At 30.2% G+C, this 17,332-nt stretch overlaps 4 protein-coding genes across 5 annotated transcripts; 2 read left to right on the forward strand and 2 right to left on the reverse strand.

Annotated features, from left to right (window-relative positions):
- Window positions 1–331: 331 nt before the first annotated feature.
- On the forward strand, window positions 332–1,002 carry LOC124536771 (U6 snRNA-associated Sm-like protein LSm3). Its single transcript, XM_047113359.1, has 3 exons — window positions 332–517; window positions 595–702; window positions 788–1,002. Exons 1-3 carry the CDS (start codon window positions 497–499, stop codon window positions 965–967), a joined length of 309 nt encoding a protein of 102 aa, XP_046969315.1. The 5' UTR covers window positions 332–496; the 3' UTR covers window positions 968–1,002.
- Window positions 995–3,871, reverse strand: LOC124536770 (U3 small nucleolar RNA-associated protein 14 homolog A). Its single transcript, XM_047113358.1, has 3 exons — window positions 3,074–3,871; window positions 2,770–2,962; window positions 995–2,506 (listed from the first exon to the last, which is right to left on the reverse strand). Exons 1-3 carry the CDS (start codon window positions 3,724–3,726, stop codon window positions 1,013–1,015), a joined length of 2,340 nt encoding a protein of 779 aa, XP_046969314.1. The 5' UTR covers window positions 3,727–3,871; the 3' UTR covers window positions 995–1,012.
- A 1,724-nt stretch (window positions 3,872–5,595) lies between these two features.
- Window positions 5,596–10,807, reverse strand: LOC124536887. 2 transcript variants are annotated; one of them, XM_047113538.1, is made up of 7 exons: window positions 10,492–10,807; window positions 9,970–10,085; window positions 8,293–8,394; window positions 7,581–8,102; window positions 7,030–7,142; window positions 6,122–6,265; window positions 5,596–5,857 (listed from the first exon to the last, which is right to left on the reverse strand). In XM_047113538.1, exons 1-7 carry the CDS (start codon window positions 10,673–10,675, stop codon window positions 5,713–5,715), a joined length of 1,326 nt encoding a protein of 441 aa, XP_046969494.1. In that variant the 5' UTR covers window positions 10,676–10,807; the 3' UTR covers window positions 5,596–5,712. The 2 variants fall into 2 exon arrangements, with proteins under 2 accessions (XP_046969494.1, XP_046969495.1); XM_047113539.1 differs by lacking the exon at window positions 10,492–10,807 and adding an exon at window positions 10,187–10,328.
- Window positions 10,808–15,204: 4,397 nt separating this feature from the next.
- On the forward strand, window positions 15,205–16,816 carry LOC124536623 (early boundary activity protein 1-like). Its single transcript, XM_047113134.1, has 7 exons — window positions 15,205–15,298; window positions 15,379–15,461; window positions 15,547–15,906; window positions 15,989–16,120; window positions 16,204–16,316; window positions 16,396–16,539; window positions 16,626–16,816. The coding sequence occupies exons 1-7, from the start codon at window positions 15,205–15,207 to the stop codon at window positions 16,759–16,761; spliced, it is 1,062 nt and encodes a 353-aa protein (XP_046969090.1). The 3' UTR covers window positions 16,762–16,816.
- The last annotated feature ends 516 nt before the right edge of the window (window positions 16,817–17,332 follow it).

Raw genomic sequence — 17,332 nt, forward strand, 5'->3', positions numbered from 1 at the left:
CTAATCACTATTTAAAATTAAATCGTAAAACTTAAATACATAAAATTGAATCGTCTGCATAATTGATAATTTAAATTTAGGAAATTATAAAGAATAAATGCTGTGCAATGTATATTATCACTATACATATAAATGATACTTTGAAAAAAAGACTCCAGTGTTAGACCGTCGCAAACTTACAAATATACATGCTGATCGTAGAATATATTTAGTATCGAATATTTGTCAAAGTTATGTCCACTTGCATTGAAAACAATATTCTTGCGATGCGATAATCTACTCTGCATGTGTAGCTGCGAAATATATAAATATTTTTTTAATTTGTATGTTTTTGACATATGACATTTGCAGTCAACAAATACAGTAACTGCCGAAACGTAACCTAAAATAGTCGTTCAGTTTATATAAAGTACCTTTTTGTATTTGCTTACCGCTCTTTGAATATATATATCTTTTGCATTTTATAACTTAAAGCGTCTTTATTTAAAAAACTAAAATGGCTGATGACGGTGACAATGTTAGTTGTGTTTTAATTTTTAATAAAATCTGAATACATCTTACTCTTAAAGTTAATTAATAATGTAAATATTTCAGGTAGCTGTAATGACTGTCAAAGAACCGCTTGATTTGATAAGACTAAGTTTAGATGAAAGAATTTATGTAAAAATGCGCAACGAACGGGAGTTACGCGGGAAACTTCACGTAAGTGTAATTTTGTCCAACTATTTACTAATCTTGTAATAGTTATTTTTTTGTAATAATATACATTATCTTTATAAATTTTAAGGCTTATGACCAACATTTAAACATGGTCTTGGGTGACGCTGAGGAAACCATAACAACAGTGGAGATTGATGAAGAAACATATGAGGAAGTTTATAGAACAACAAAAAGAAATATCCCAATGTTATTTGTAAGAGGCGATGGAGTAATATTAGTATCTCCACCCGTGCGTGTGGGCATATAAATAGATTTAGGTAAATAAAACTAATAATAAGATCATAAATTTGTTTTATTGTTTCCCTAATAATTTAATAACCGACTCATTCTTAAAAGTCCGATTTCTTTTAACAAGTAATTCATCTTCATCCATAGGTTCAATTACGGAACCTACTTTAGTGATCACATTAGGACGAATGAGTTTCTTGTGTGCTGATTCTGGTATAAATGTGTTACCCATGGGAGTTCTTATAGACGCTTCATACTCTTTAACACTACTAAATGGAAATGGTATATCAGCAACTTTATGTGAGACAAGTTTTGGAATTCTTATTTCGTTTATTATAATATCACCCTTGTTTTCATCACGTCTGGGTACTTTTGGTGGAGCTTTAATAAATCTATTATTTTTCCGTTTATTTGGTTTGGTTTGAACTCCTTTCCCTCCCCATTGACCCCATCCTGGAAGTGTCAAATCAACATTTTTTGGTGCATCATTATTGATTTCGTCTTCTTTTTCTTGCCTAAAACTAGCCACTACATCATCTTCTTCAAATACTTCTTCTATGTCAACTTTTGGAACAACTTGTTCATCATCATCTAAATCGTCAAAATCATTATCATCATTTGATTTAGAAGTGCTGAGATACTTGGGCTTAACTTCAATAAATCTACTTGGGTCAATATCTGCATTGGCATGTTCTTGCAAAGTAGTATCTGTTTTTGACAATATATTTATAGGAATATTGGTAGTTTCTTTTTCTGTTATTTTTTCATTTCCATGAGTTTCTATGAGCTCTTCGTCAATAAAAGGTTTTGGATTTTGTTTTTTTAATTTTAAGTACTCTAAATTGTCTTGCTCATCTGATTCTTCATTGTTGTCATTACTGGTGGGGACACTTTCAAGTTTTTTCATTTCCCTTTTTAATTTCTTCAGTTTTCTTCCTACTCGCATAGCTAATTTTTTGTCCAAATTATCAAAAGCCTCAGATACTGATTTCTTTTCTGAAACTGTTTTATTTTCTTGACTGATTGTTGAAGCATCAATAGTATCAACATTCCAAAGGGAGGTAGCAACAGTTTTATTAGGCTTGCTTTTCCTTTTTCTTGTTGTAGTGAGAGCCAAAGAGCTTTTTGTGTTATCTAATGGTACCTTTTGGTTTTTAACTGAATCACTATTATTATTATCCTCTTGCTTCTCTGTTATCATATCAGTGTTAGCTGAATTGTCTGTATTTCCTAATTTTTTTAGACCTTCTTTAAGCACACGAAGTGAAAGACTTAATTTATCATGTTTAGAATTTGCTTCATCAGAATCAGAATCACTTTCTTCTTTTCTTTTGTACATTTTATCTTTTAAATACTTTTTGTACCCAAAGTTAAATTCTGCATCAATATTAGTTTTATCAGATCTCTTCATCATCCAAGGATTCTTTTCATCCTGGGCTAATGTTATATCTGGAATATTTTCAGTTTCATCAGCCTCATCATCAGTACTTTCAGTATTTTGCACTTTTTTTGTTAAACTTCTGCTAACTGATAATTGTTCAGATAATTGCTGCCTTACCTGTAATATAAAAATAATTAATATCAATTAATAAAAATAGTGACACAAGTATTATATTTAGATATAAATGAATAGCATGATGTTATTATTATTTCGGTTATACTTAATTGATGTGAACTTACAACCCTTACAACCAATTTCAGGCACAACAGTGTTTTTTCATGGGAGATTTGCCCAAGCCCCATTGACAAATTTAAAAACAACTAGATTAAAATGACACTAACATTCAACACACATAAAAATAATATGAATTATCTACTTACTTCTTTATCATACTTTGCTCGTACTAATTTGCTTTTAGCCCATTTTCCTGTATTCTTATGTCTTAATGTGTGTCTTTCTAAAGCCCGAACCTTTTCTAGCTCTTCTAGCTTTTTGAGGGCTTCCTCTGGATTTTTAGTTTGTAGTTCTTCAAATTCTTTTATTTGCTGTTTCAGTTTTTCTTTTTTGAGTATACTAAAAGTAAAACAAAATTATTGATCAAAAATTTCATACATCATTATTAATTTAGGGGAATTGGGTTTAAAATGTAGTACTATGTCTGCGAAGTAAAATTAATAAACTCACCGATGGTATTTTTTACTTTTAATCTTACTCTGTCTTTTAGCTTTAGCTGCATTGTAAGATTGCTGGGCCCGTATTTTAGCTAAGTGTTGTCTATGTTCAAGCATCTCTTGGTAGGACATAGGATATGTTTGCTCTTCTTCTTCAACAACTTCAGGCTCAGGTACAGGATCTATTTCTTGCAATTCTTGTTCTAGAGGTGACTTAAGCTTAAGTTTTGATAAGAAATCTCCCGTAGGCTGCATTTTACTTGAGAAAGTCTTTAAAGGGAATGAGACAAAATCAACAGTCCGATTTCTAGCAACAACAGGGTCCCATCTTGCCACTTTAGTTTTCGTTTGTTCGTACCCAGTTGCTCTCTTAATGCGCTCAGCTTGAGGCTTCTCCAATGGCTTTGGTAGTACTCGAGAGACTTTCTGACTCTCTTTGAGTTTTTTACTAATTTGTACATTGTGAGCAGTATCCTCCAACACTTTAACGACATTTTTTAGCTTCAATACATTAGGCTTTTTAATTAAATTAAACTCAGAATTCAAACTTGTAGGTTCACTTCTTGTGGGTTCAGTTATATGTTGGGTTTTGTCTAATCTTGTAATGGCACTTACCATACGATCATGTTCTGACGCGACAAAATCAAAATCTTCATCGTCCTTCATTGCTTTAGTTATTGTTAATATATAGGATAAACAATATTTTATGTAATATTATGGATACGGTGTTTCTTAACCTCTAACGCGTTGCAATGCTTTCGACTTCGAGTTTCGAGTTTTGTATAACCTTAATTTGGCAGATACTTCAAACGTCAACCAAACGTCAACTTTAATTGACATTCTATGTTCGCAGTTCGGTGTTCCCCTCGTTGATACATAATTCTTTCAAAGATAAATAGTGAAGTTGATATATAAAAAAATGATAGATACTTTGGGACACTCTGACACTAACATATAAATAAAAAATATTTAATAACTCTTAAACTTTGTTAAGAATTAATAAATAACAATTACAATATTAAATAATTATAGTATTTTCACTTTATTTCACAAAAGATCTTCGTTCCAAAAGTGGTAATGGGTCACTGTCGACTACATTTCCACAGGACTACATAGAACTATGTTATATATTATTTAGTTTTAGGCAAAACTTTTGTTCTGAAGTTTAGTATTTGGATTGTTTTTATTAATTAAGTTAAATTAATTTCATTTTCTTTGAAATATCTTGTTCTCTAATGATTTCAGAAATCTTTTAATGATGAAGGCTAGGCATTAATTTGCAGGTCGTAATCTGTTTACTTAAATTTCCAGATCAACCACTGCTCCTCCGTTTCGTTACCAATATTGTTAGCCCCAATTTCATATATTGACTCAAAATATATTTGAAATGGAAAGGGTAATAATTCGACTCATATTTTTCTTAAACATTGAGTTTATTTTCAGTTGCCAGTGCAGTCACAAATCTTGTGAAATTTTCTGTGTAATGGAGAGAGATTATTTCATGAACGTAAGGAGAAGATGACAGGGAGTCAACTTCTTCTTGTTTTTTTCGCACAATAAGCGTTTCTAACAATTTGTTAGAAACGCTTTTTATACGAAAAAATAACACTTTATTATTAAGAGAAGTTGCCTAAAAAAATTAACAAGTTTAGTTGCACTAAAAATGTTCAAAAGTGGTATAAAGAAATCTATACAATTTATAAACCTACCATACGATATTTGTAATTTTGAATTATGTAGGGTTCGCCGATTTCCAGATGTCTAGTGCGCCCTAGTACACCTGAATATATACTGAATAAAATATTTAAAAAAAAAAAATAACACCGACTTCAAAGGGATCACTAAAAAAGTAATAAAATAATTTGATTTAAACACGTATTATTGAAAACGGCCGATCGTAAATCAACTTTTAAGTAGTTCATTTCATTTTACCTAGGAGGACTCTCAAAAATATGTTAAATATGCAATTATTTTTATTACTTTTTAGTGCATTTTAATTTGTTTTAAAATACTGTTTTGTTTGAAGTCGGTTTTTCTTTTTGTTAAAATTTTATTTATTGCCTAATCCATAGTGAAGTATTTTTAAAAAAGATCAGTTTTTGTCTCAAATGGCTTAACACTAATAATTACTTTTATTATTATTCATTTTTGTATTTCTCATGGCGACAAGCCGACAACATTATATACACGCGTACATGCCAAAATTATAGTTCTCTTTGTGGTCCATAAATAGGTATAATGAATTTCAAGATAGAAATTATATTATAATAAAAATATTTGAATAAATTATTTTATTCGATTTCATTCAGTCCATTTGTTAATTCGATAATTTTATCAGCATATTACTAAGGTATTATTAATAGTGATTTAATTCAAAGTGATTACGTAGTCAAAATATAAATAGTGGCTAGTTTTTTGCTATATATTATATTTAGATATATTGGTGACATTATAAAAAAAAGTAAATAAAAACTGTTATGATATATTTTCATGAATGTATCTATACAGTTAATTATTTCTTATGGTTTTGGTTTCACATTTAAAAATTTATTTTTATTTATTAATTTGTCAAAAAATGCTATTGGATACTCTTAATTAACAGTAATTATCTTAATTGATTGATTGATGAATTCATTGAGAATATTTTTTTATTTAATCTCGAACAGTGGTCGATTCGTTTGATGACCCAGAAGACGGCGGAACGTTTTCTTGGTTTTGTTGTTCATGCATTTTTCTGAACCGTTGACGATTTCTATATAGCTTTGCTTCGTCCGTACATTTTGTCGTTATGGAGCTCCTGTAATATTATTAATACTAAAAATAATTTCTCCGGTCTATATTATTTATATATAAAAAGACTAATGAATATGTCTTTTTGATGTGTTTTTAATGAGGACCATGTTGTAGGGAAAGTCTTAAATAGAGGACGACCAAAGAAACGATGGATGGATTGTGTTAAAGAAAGTTAGGGTAAGAGCAGGAGGATGATGACGTCTTTGTCAATTCTGAAAGGTTGAATTGGTATTTATTGCGTTAATTTTATAAAATTATTGATACAAACCTAACAATCCTTTTAGACACGTCACATCTCTCAGCGACTGTGTTAACAATATCGTCAACTAATTTAGGGTCCAATTGCTTTTTCGGCGGTTTGTTTGCAAATGCCGGCGACTGCTTTCCAGTTAAAGAATGAGTGGCTAGAATTCTAAAACAGACATACATATTTCAATACTTAATCACTTTTATCTATTCACATAGGTTCTTACAGCATAAATTTTTCATTTAATTATTTAGACGTTTTTAATCGATTTCAGTATGAGGCGAATTTTCATTGTAATTGAAACCTCCGTCTTATATCTATATTAATATTATAAATGCAAAAATAACTATGACACTTTTTCATGACCAAACCGTTGAACCGAATTTGATAAATTTGAACTCTAAGAAAGGGCATAGACTACTTTTTATGCCTGACATTTGACAAGCAACACTCTAAACGCGTGCGAAGCCACGACTACAAGTAATTGAATATATTCAATCTCATTTTTAGCAACTTTTATGTATAAATACTAGTTCATTTTCAATGGCTATTATTGTTTGTCATTGCCATTGCCAAGTCACTATAATTATAATATAAAGAAAACTATTGATACAATTACTAAATGTTGATTTATAACTACATAATAATTTGAATAGGACTTGACTTCTATGAGATCTCAAAACTTTTTACGATGGAAAGACTACATCGAGAGACTTGGCATTTTTTTACATTTAATGTTTTTGGTGGGATAGTCTTTACATTGTAGTTATTTAAAAATCGAGGCTGTTTAAAAGCGGTTCTTTTGTTGTTATTAGACAACAAATTTATTTATCTAAGAATAATTAGAACCGAGTATAATACAAGGAAAATATAAGAAAGAATGCAGTTGATTAAATTCTGTTTAAATGTTAACCGGAATTAGTAATTACCTTCTCGGAAAGACGGCTTGTAGCAATTGTCTCGTCGCTGAAGTGTGGGAAGTCCAATCGATTTCTGCCAATAGTCTGGCAGGCACGGTGACATTGCCACTTCCAATTGAAACCTACGAAGATTAATTGATTTAATGATTTCCATCAATTCATTGTCTATAAATGATCGGGTATTATACAATAATGATTTGACATTGAATATTTTTGCACAGGTATAGCTGTTTTTAGTTTTTTGGTTAACTATTATAATATTGAACAAAGAACAATTATTGTATAATTATCACTACTGAATTTTTGAATCTTTTTAAATATTTTTCGTTATCTACTCATGACTTATTATTTATTACGGCAGACTGAGTATTCATGAAGTGTATGCCAGAGGTGGCATATACTATAATAAACTAACAAAACAAATTAACATTTAGACATGGCGATTTTAATACTTTTTCTTATACGATATATTCATTAAAAATGTACAGTATATTCCTTTCTTAATAACATGTGACAAAATAGTTAGTCACTTTAGTAAAAGCATTTAAAAATCTACAAACCATATCAACATTGTTAACCGACAATGGTAGACTTGCGTTAGTAGTTTGCGCCGACGCTCTCCTAATCTTCAAGCCACCAGGCATTTTATCCATTTCGAGCTCGACACTTGAAGTATTTTGACGGACATTGGACGGTTCTTCTATTGCTAGAATCTCTACATTCTCATCTAGTCTGCGATCTTCAGATGTCCTGTCCATTATTGATCGACTTTCATTCATTTGAGCGTCAGATATTAAAGCGAGGAACTGTCCGTATAGTCGCTTTAATACCGATTCGAGTTCTTCTATTTTCTCCATAGGAGGTTGGTCGAGAACAGGATCGGTTTGTGATCCTTGATCGAATGTCAGCTTGAGATTCGGTGTATTCCGATCCGGTAGTGGCGTGCTGCTCATGATTGACCTACGGTTTCGTATTATGTTCTTGTCGTTCAATAATCGACTTATTTGTCCATTAATTATGGAATCGGCGCGCTTGTTTTGGTTACTATATTTGATCGTGGACTTAGTGAGATTGAGGTTCACCTGAGAAAAATATTAACGTACCTAAATATAATGTATGATTGCAACTAGTTTTGCTATGCAGAAAATTTAATTAAACATCCATATTTTAAATAAATTTTCGACGAGATTTTTCTTACATACAAAGTACTAAATTCTACGAAGTTAAGTTTTAGTAATAAATTAAATAAAGTGCAATACTGTTCGTGCTTACCTCTTGATCGCTATCGCTGTCACTGGAGTTAATGTCGTCATCAATGTGAATACTTGGTGTGCTCTGACACGGCATGGGCAGTGATTGATTCGCACCTATAAACTAATAGAGAAGTTTATTTAATTTCACTTGTAAAATAAAGCCAAGTCTTTTAAAATAAAATAGTGGTAATGTGGGGTTTCCTTTGGAACTATATCCATAATCTATATCCTCCGACAATTTTAATTATTTTTAATAGGGGTATAATTAATGACATTTATATGATATTTAACACTGTGATATAAATATCATATAATATAATAAAGCTTTTATCAATATTTTTGTTTACAATATAATATGAATCGTATATATACGTGTATGTCGTAGATATATTTTGAAAAGAGATACGATGACCATTTTTCGACAAATTTGAAATCAGGAGTCTTTAATGGTTGACCGCCTTCATTGGTTAATTTTTAAAGCAAATTAAATTTACAACCACAATGACTGGCTGAATAGTAGAACATTTGGTATCTCTCAAAAACCAAAAATATATAAATAAATCATTTTTATGCGTCTTCCCTAACTATAATTATTTTCTACACTGAATAAATGGTACTATTATAATTCTATCAATTATTTCACATTATTTTTTTTAAATTGGACAAGTTCCTTGAACATGATCTCATTCCCTTTCAGATTACTCATGCGGATAAGATAGCTGATAATGTAATCGAGTTATTTTATGCGCCGACACATCAATAACTAATTGCATAATTGTTTAATCGTTAACGCTAATCTTGTATTCTTAATAATCTTATATCAAGATCACTTTGTCTTTAGTTAACATTTATTTACTCGTATAATGTGTAATATTTCCATGGAAAATGTTTTAAAAGTTGATAAATATTGCCTTCACGAATTCCGAGCCTATTTCGTATCTTGGTTTAGATTTTTTCTGTTACATTCGACGGCTCCTAATTATATTTTCCTTTAATATGAAATATGTATTAAAATTTAACCGCCGACCTTTGGTTTAAAAATACGTATTCAATAGGTCATTTTGACCATCATGGATGTGGTTTAAATAATAATAATAAATAGATTCCTAAATTATCTTTAGCTATTAAATTCTAGCAGCCGAACAACAAGATATTCGTTTTTATATTGGTATAAAGATTAGTTATAAGATGCTAAAGTATTTTTTTTTCAAATGTCGGTAGGTGGATGGCCAATGGGAAACTTGGCTATGGTCAATACTACCCTTGGATATTGGCGCTGTAAGAAATAGGAAACATTCATAGCAACGCCAATGCACCACGAACAATGGAGGCTAATAATTGATTTCCCTGTGCCTCTCGTTATACTGGTTCTCACTGTGTAACTAGAGGTACAATCACCTTTTAAACCAGAACACCACTGCAATATATGTATATGATAAGTGTTACCTACCCAGACCATAAAACAATAACAATAATAGATTATTATAAAAAAAATCTCAATGTTTTAATATGATTCTTCTTAATATGTTTTTTTTTCAAGCAATATAAATTGATGAAATCGACTCGCCAAAGTTCTCGGCCGATTTATAAAAAAGCCGCTTCTTGACCGAAAAGAAGAATTATTCAGAGACATCATAAGATAAGATTAATAGTGTTAATATAAAATATAGACTAATTTACACATCTCATCACTTACCATTGGACCAGTCTTCATCTCTTTGATAGTATTCATACATAGCGAAAGTACATTCTTGACTTGGTGGTCTTGTCTTTCCAACATCACTTTCAACTCTTTGACATAACGCTTGTTATCTGAAAATTTAAACAATTAATATGAGAACAACATATAACGATATTATGTACATAAAAGTTTGTTCGAACAATTTTATAAGTTAACCCTCCAAGATTCGTACCCTCTATTTATGATGACGTTGCACTTCCTTTATTGACAATATAATAAAAATACTTCCGTGCCGTAACGGTTGTGCCACATACTTTAATTTGTAATCTAATAACAAGTAATTCGATAACAGTGACATATCTAATGCATAACCTAGTGCTAAAATACGACATTTCCTCCCTATTAGAGGAATTCAAAATCGACTGTAGTTAGGGTTAGTAAATTAAAAATAACGATTACTTAGTTATTGATTTTGATGTACATTAGCTGTAATATTTTCAAGTGAAAACGTGCATTTAAATAACGAAAGTGACTCACCCGATACTCTAAGAATTTGCGCCTTGCGTGCACCATTGTTACGCTTGTCACGAAGGAAAACCACTTTCCCAGTATGAAGATCGGTCTCGTGTTTTATCAAACAGTGACTATTAACGACACCATAATTAGAAAATATATTTTGTTCGTCTACCCATTCCACAAGAAGCCAGAGCTTTTGATCCATGATCAATTAATTTTTAATATGCAGAACGTAGCCAATATCTAATACTTATATTAATGTATAATATGTAATTTTCTGCCTAACACGTTGCTGCACAAAAATTAACTGATCAGTACATGTCCATGTGAGACGCGGTGCGTTTCTGTACTCAGGTAAAGATACAAACTACAATGGTTTCTATTGAACTAAGAATACCCAAGTACCCGACATTTGTCCCCCAATAAATATCAAACAAAAGATTTCGTTACACATGAGACAATGCGACTCCGATGCATTTCTTTAAAATTTTATTCTTATATTTTTACATCAGTTATAATTTTGAAGTACTAATGAAATAAAATAAAACATTATTATAAAAATAAAACAATAAGAGAAAGATTTTATGTTTTAAAGTATAAGATAAAAAAATATCAAATTTAGTTTTACGCAACTCTTTTTAAATCTTAAAATGCGTTATATACGTTAGCTATGAATTAAAGGCTTTTAAAAATATAATATTGTGTTACACTTTATTATACTACATAGTATATTATATTTATGGGCTAGATACGCTTGACTATATTATCATTAAAGACTATTCTGAATCCCAACAGCGTTAATTATCGTTATATCCTTAATTATAAATGAAGTAGGTATGCAGCTGACAATCGAAATGATAGTCCTAATAAATTCACGTCGAGATCAATTTAAATTGAAAGACGTAAAACATCGGAACAAATGTTCAAGATAGCGCAGTGGTTAAACACGTAAAACTCAACCAAAGATCGATTTTAATTCGGTTTATATCCAAAATTCATTGATACAGTTTGAATAGGTTTATGGCAGAACTGGTGGAACCTTCTTCGCAATATAGGAGAGTTGGTGACAACCGAGCAATGGAATATTTATAGATTGTTTAATGTTAACTTTAACTTTACAAAACATTTTTTTGTTTACAAAAATTGTATTTAAATAATCGTTCAATTACATTTCAGAGTATATGTTCGTAGTTTTAAATGAACCCAAGAGTTACTAAACTAGCCATTATAATTATTATTAATGTAATAATTAAAGCATTTAGCTTTCAAGAATATTCTCATCAACCAAGACTGCTGCAATTGAATATTCCACTGCTAAGCATCTCTTCTCATTAATCTGAGCAGGATATGCTCATGTGAGAGATTTCCTCTAACGCACGCCCCCAAGCACGATTTTCATTATTACAATGTTATTGTTATTTAAAATAAAACTAGCTATAACGGATTTGAATCGCGTATATTAATTATTTTTAACGTCCCGACGTTTCGAGCACTTTACAGCGTTCGTGGTCACGGGTACTCTACCCGTAAATTTCTACCCGTCTCTAAATTTAAGACAACATTACTATTATTTAATTAAGCAAATAACACAAATTTGATGAAAGATGGTAATGCCGTTAGTGGAGTTTCACGTCTTCTTTCCGTATTGATAAGTCTCATTCAATTATTTATAACAGATTATGCAGAAACTTATTTTTTATCAATTAATTATTTTATTTAAGATGAACAACTTGGTTGTATATAAGAGAGCGTACCTACACATATATCGTATCTGTGATATGATGCACACGCGAATTCATTTAAAGACCATTTTTATGGTAGTCTAATTTTATATTTTTGAACTAAAATGAATTAAAATAACTGAAATTATTACTTGTTTTGTTTTATTTTGACACATATGTACATTGCTATTTTAATATATTTTTATTCAATTAATATATGAAATTAAAAATATTTTAGTGTCAAGATTTAATAGTTTTAAACATCAATATAAAAAATGCACTTGCGTGTTTAAAAATCAGGATTATTATATTTATATAATATTTAAAATGAATGGTGACTTATAATTATTTCAGTCTAAATATGTGTACTTAGTTTTTTTTTTCAATTTATTTATAACATAATATTTAAAAGTAGTTACTGTATATACCAAGTAGGTAACATACAATAATTATTACCGGCATTTGAGAAAACGCGGCTACCCTCTTCGGAGACAACTTGATCAGCTGGTTTTAATAAATATTGGTATAGAAAACTATAATCTTTTATTCATATGTGTTATCGAAGTGAGATCGTTGTGCTTGATTCAAATCAGTATTTTAATAAATCTATACTGTATTTAAATTTGAGAAGAATAACTTGTATATTGCATACTTACGAGTATATAAAGATTTATAATTTTATTACGGGATAGAATTTTAATAAGGAACCAATGAGTATCTGATTGGTAAGATTTTTTTTTTCAAAAATGTAAAATAACTGAATACTGTGTAATGTGTAAACCGTTCAAGCTTGTTATTTGAATATTATTCATTTCCAGATACAGTTTTCATTTTATGGTTTGACTACAAATTTTAAAATTATATAAGTCGATTGAAGATAAAAAATTTAAGACACAAGAACAGTAATATTTTTCCACTTATTAAATGTAATAATATATTCTTTTACATGTTATTAAGTTCTTAAAAAAGTACTCTTTTATTTCTAATTAACCAGAAAATGTATAGGATTTATACTTATACTAGACGTAAAAATAATGCAGTGTTACCTAAAACGCTTATACATTTCTTTCTAAAAAAATCAATAATTCACCCGTGGCTTTTACGATCCCTATAGGACTACTAGACAAAGAAAGTAAGCTAATTACTCGTAGGATAATAAACATTATTTCATAAATGCAAATTCTTGGTACCTTAATCCGCTGTAAAACAAAATTTCATTCAATATTAAACAAAAGAAGATAACAGAAAGGAGCCGAAAATACAGCCAGCTTATTTACCTGATAACGAAACAATGGGAGTCGTATGGTGGTTAAGAAACATCCCCTCTAGCAAGTTAATTTTTTCAATCGGGTTGCAAATTTTCGTCAGTCTACCTTGAGTGATTGTAGGTGAACATAACACTAACTATCTCAAGTAGCAAGAACTGTTTTACTAGTTTGAAGATATCGGTGAGTATATATTTATGTTTATATTATTTCAATAAAAAAAAATCTTCAAGGATCTCCAAAAAATGAGAAGAGGCCCTGTTGTGGGATTTTCAATACATATTATGTATATATGTATGTTTCTGAACTATCTCATGAAAAGCTATTCAATACATATGAATATTGTCTTGAATAAAAATGCTGAACCGATTTTGAGGTGAATTTTAAGAAGTCAAACATGAAACACAAAGGTCTTGCATAAATACAAGACGATGATTTGTTTTGTAAATATGTAACCTTATAAATTTATTTTTGGATATCGCACCTATATAATAAAACGGGACCCTATGACTAAAACACCGCTGTCCGTCTGTCACTAGACTGTATCTCTTTAACCGAGAACGTCAGACAATTGAATGTATTTTTATAGCTGATGTAGCCAAAAATACAACAATTAGAAAAAATAAATATTTAACGGGACATATGTTCACCAAATGTATATTTTTGCACGACATTTTTAACGGTAACAAATAGTTCTAAATATATGCGCCAAAAAATATGTATACTTAAGGGAGGCTTAAAAAAATAAGTTTTGTTCGTTTTTGTATGTAACGGTACGGGACCCTTCTTAGGCGCATACTACACCTTTTAAATAATATTCACGGAAAGTCAAACGAAACGTGGCATACTTAGTATATGATTGGCATACATTTGTATTTACATAAAATTAATTTAATTTGTATTAATTTAAAATGTATTATAAAATTATATGAAGTTTCTAGCGAAACTTACAACTAGGCTCTTATCTCTGCTATTACGATAACTCACGGATGAAAAAATAATCATGACCTTATACAACTACTGATATTTTTTCTAAGTTTTCCGGTACAATTACCGAAAATAGGAAAACAACGTGACTCAAATTAAGAAGTTTTACTTATTACACCTTAAGTTAGTATTGAATGTTGAAATTTTCATAAAAATTAAATTTACATATTTATAAACATTTCACATGTATTTGAGGTATTTTTTGTTGAGCTTGACCATCAAAGCTTGACAAGTATCGTAAAGAAAAATAAACAAATATGGCGTATTTTTAATGTTTAAATTATAAAAAAAGTAGAGCCAAAGTAATCGTTAAATGATAAAATGCGTAACTGCTCAGGCATTGTATTATTATTAAAAAAAATATTTTATAAGGGCTAACGAGTAATATATGGTCGACTTTAATCGTCTCTATATTTATTTATAAAGTATACAATTTTCGTACGAATTGTCAAAAATACTAGGTAACAAAATGCAGGTAAAAACATCAGGTCTAGAAAAGCGGATCCAATAGGATAAAGAGAATAAACAATAGGTTTATTGAGGTTTCCTTGTTACACAAAGTAATGCTTAGCGACTGAGTTTACCCGAAAACATGTACCCATATTTTATACCTGGAACGGACAATTGAAAAGCATGGTATTTTAAATGACTGCTGTCAAATGCTATCGGAAGCTTATTTGAACTCTACCTTCCTCCGTCGATAGTCGATTATTGTTTCTTAGTAAGTTTTTATTTTGATTTTCAGATAACTTGCGGTAAAAATGACGACATTAGCAATAAAATCCGAAATGGATGCCGCGCAAGCTTTACTAGACCTCCATAGTGACCATCGCGGACGTCATCATGAAAATAATTGTAAGTTTTTAGTTAATTATTTTTATTTTTTTTAAGTAAGTGATGGTTTTATTTTAATCAATCGTGTTTTAATTTAACAGTCGATACAAGGTCTATCGGCGTTGAAAGCATAGACGGAACTAACACTATAGCAAGAATTTTAAGCAGCCTTATTAGCTCTACAGTAAGTTATATCTGAAATTATAAAGACGGTAAAAATTACATTAATAGTATTGTATTATTAATCTGACTATTAATCAATTTTACAGCCGGCTCCGCTACCTCATACAAGTACTCCAAAAAAGCAAGTGTATTCGCCAAAACGTTGGAACGAAAACTCAAAGAAGAATCAATCCAAATACGCTAAGAATAAAGTAATGTGTGAAAGAGGAACGCAAACTGAATTTGAATTATATTTACCTGAAATAGAAAAAATGGAAAATATCATAAAAGAACTATGTGCTAAAATCGAATGTCTTGAGTCAAAATTAAAAACAAAAAAGCCAGAGTCGTCATCTATCGACTCATATGAGCAAGTTTCAGACATTTCAAGTGACGAATATTCGGAAAAGAGGTATCGTCGTAGGTCCTACAAACGCAAAAGGAATCTGACTACTACTACTGACTTGGTTAGTAAATCATCACATGTTAAATAATTCAGATTAATATTAATTATTACTAAATTATGCTAATATTATTTATTATTTTTAGAGTTCTGTTGGAGACTGTGATACAACATTTGCCAAAGAACGCGATGATTTTACGAACAGTGAGATGCGAGCTCCTAAAGAAATGAAAAGAACTTTAAAACCAAAGAATACGAATAAATCGAATAACGAAATGGTATGGCTTTTGCCTTATATTCTTATTGCCAATAATTTTCCTTCATATATTATATTTATTAATTAATATAAACATTTTTATAGGTTTTAATTGGAGACGGAAATGCATCAGTTCCAGCTAGACTTCTAAAGAACATGGACTGGACATCTTACACGAATGCCACTCGAAAACTTTTGACAGCTGTTTTTTCAAGAAAGTAAGCTTAAGTGATTATTTGGGTATAATGGTCATATTTATAATTCCATTTGAATAACTGATAAATATTTATTTTCCAGGGTACTGGCAACTCATTCACTTACAGGAAAGCCTTCACCAGCTTTTCCCGACAAACCAGCTAAAAAGAAATTAGACGCAGCTTTAGTTAATGATATTGTTCAAACAGTAGTTGAAAATTGTTCAGTACCAGAAAATGTAGTCAGGTAAATAAAATATGCAACTAACGTAACATGAATGCAATGTGATTTTTGTTTAAGTTAATATGTAATCATTCTTCTTATGTTTTTAGAACCAGTATTACCACAAAATGTGCTGACGAAAGTAAAATGTTTAGAACACGTGAACAAAACAAGAAGAAGCGCAAAATAGTTAAAAAAGAAAATATTTCTCCGTCTGACTCAGATTGCTCGTATTCCTCAAGTTAATAGTAGACTCGAAATTAGAAATAGTATTTTGGGGTCACAGGAATCGGGGCATAAGTTCCAGGTACTTATTTAAGATTAATTATTATCAATTTTTTTATGGGTAGTTTGACGGATTTCAATATGTAACAGATTTTAATAATACAGAGTACAGCTTTAAGTATTACATTAAAACAGTAAAACTTGCTTTGTGCGTTGTCTTAGTTTGAATATAAGTTTGAGTATGATTTCCATTGTTCCAGGTAAAATGCATAAAATGCAGTATCCACAAAACGTGGATCGGGGACGTCTGGACGCCATTTAACTCCGCTGCTGGGTATTTGCTCCCAGAGCAGTTTCAAGAAGGGAGTTGGCTGCATGCAATAATTTTAACGTGTGATATATTAATTATTTTTTATTATGCTAATTTAAGTCTTCCAATAAATTATATTGATAGATATTGTCGTTTTATTTTACATTGACAAAGAAGTTACGAACGTAAGTTACGTTACGAAACAAATAAAATTAAACAGTTAACTTTAATTCTTTTAATGGAACACGTAATGAATATTATTGAAAGCTGTAAAATATTATG

Source organism: Vanessa cardui, chromosome 17, assembly GCF_905220365.1.
Source record: "Vanessa cardui chromosome 17, ilVanCard2.1, whole genome shotgun sequence".
NCBI lineage: Eukaryota > Metazoa > Arthropoda > Insecta > Lepidoptera > Nymphalidae > Vanessa > Vanessa cardui.

Coding starts and splice junctions, on each gene's coding strand:
- LOC124536771 (XM_047113359.1), top strand. CDS start 497: ATGGCTGATGACGGTGACAAT. Junction 518..594: donor TGGCTGATGACGGTGACAAT/GTTAGTTGTGTT, acceptor TAAATATTTCAG/GTAGCTGTAATGACTGTCAA. Junction 703..787: donor AGTTACGCGGGAAACTTCAC/GTAAGTGTAATT, acceptor ATAAATTTTAAG/GCTTATGACCAACATTTAAA.
- LOC124536770 (XM_047113358.1), bottom strand. CDS start 3,726: ATGAAGGACGATGAAGATTTTGATTTTGTCGCGTCAGAACATGATCGT. Junction 2,963..3,073: donor AAAAGTAAAAAATACCATCG/GTGAGTTTATTA, acceptor TTTTACTTTTAG/TATACTCAAAAAAGAAAAAC. Junction 2,507..2,769: donor GAGCAAAGTATGATAAAGAA/GTAAGTAGATAA, acceptor TTTATATTACAG/GTAAGGCAGCAATTATCTGA.
- LOC124536887 (XM_047113538.1), bottom strand. CDS start 10,675: ATGGATCAAAAGCTCTGGCTTCTTGTGGAATGGGTAGACGAACAAAAT. Junction 8,395..9,969: donor AGATGAAGACTGGTCCAATG/GTAAGTGATGAG, acceptor CTTCTCTATTAG/TTTATAGGTGCGAATCAATC. Junction 5,858..6,121: donor GTGTCTAAAAGGATTGTTAG/GTTTGTATCAAT, acceptor ATAATATTACAG/GAGCTCCATAACGACAAAAT.
- LOC124536623 (XM_047113134.1), top strand. CDS start 15,205: ATGACGACATTAGCAATAAAATCCGAAATGGATGCCGCGCAAGCTTTA. Junction 15,299..15,378: donor ACGTCATCATGAAAATAATT/GTAAGTTTTTAG, acceptor TTAATTTAACAG/TCGATACAAGGTCTATCGGC. Junction 16,317..16,395: donor ACAGCTGTTTTTTCAAGAAA/GTAAGCTTAAGT, acceptor TTTATTTTCCAG/GGTACTGGCAACTCATTCAC.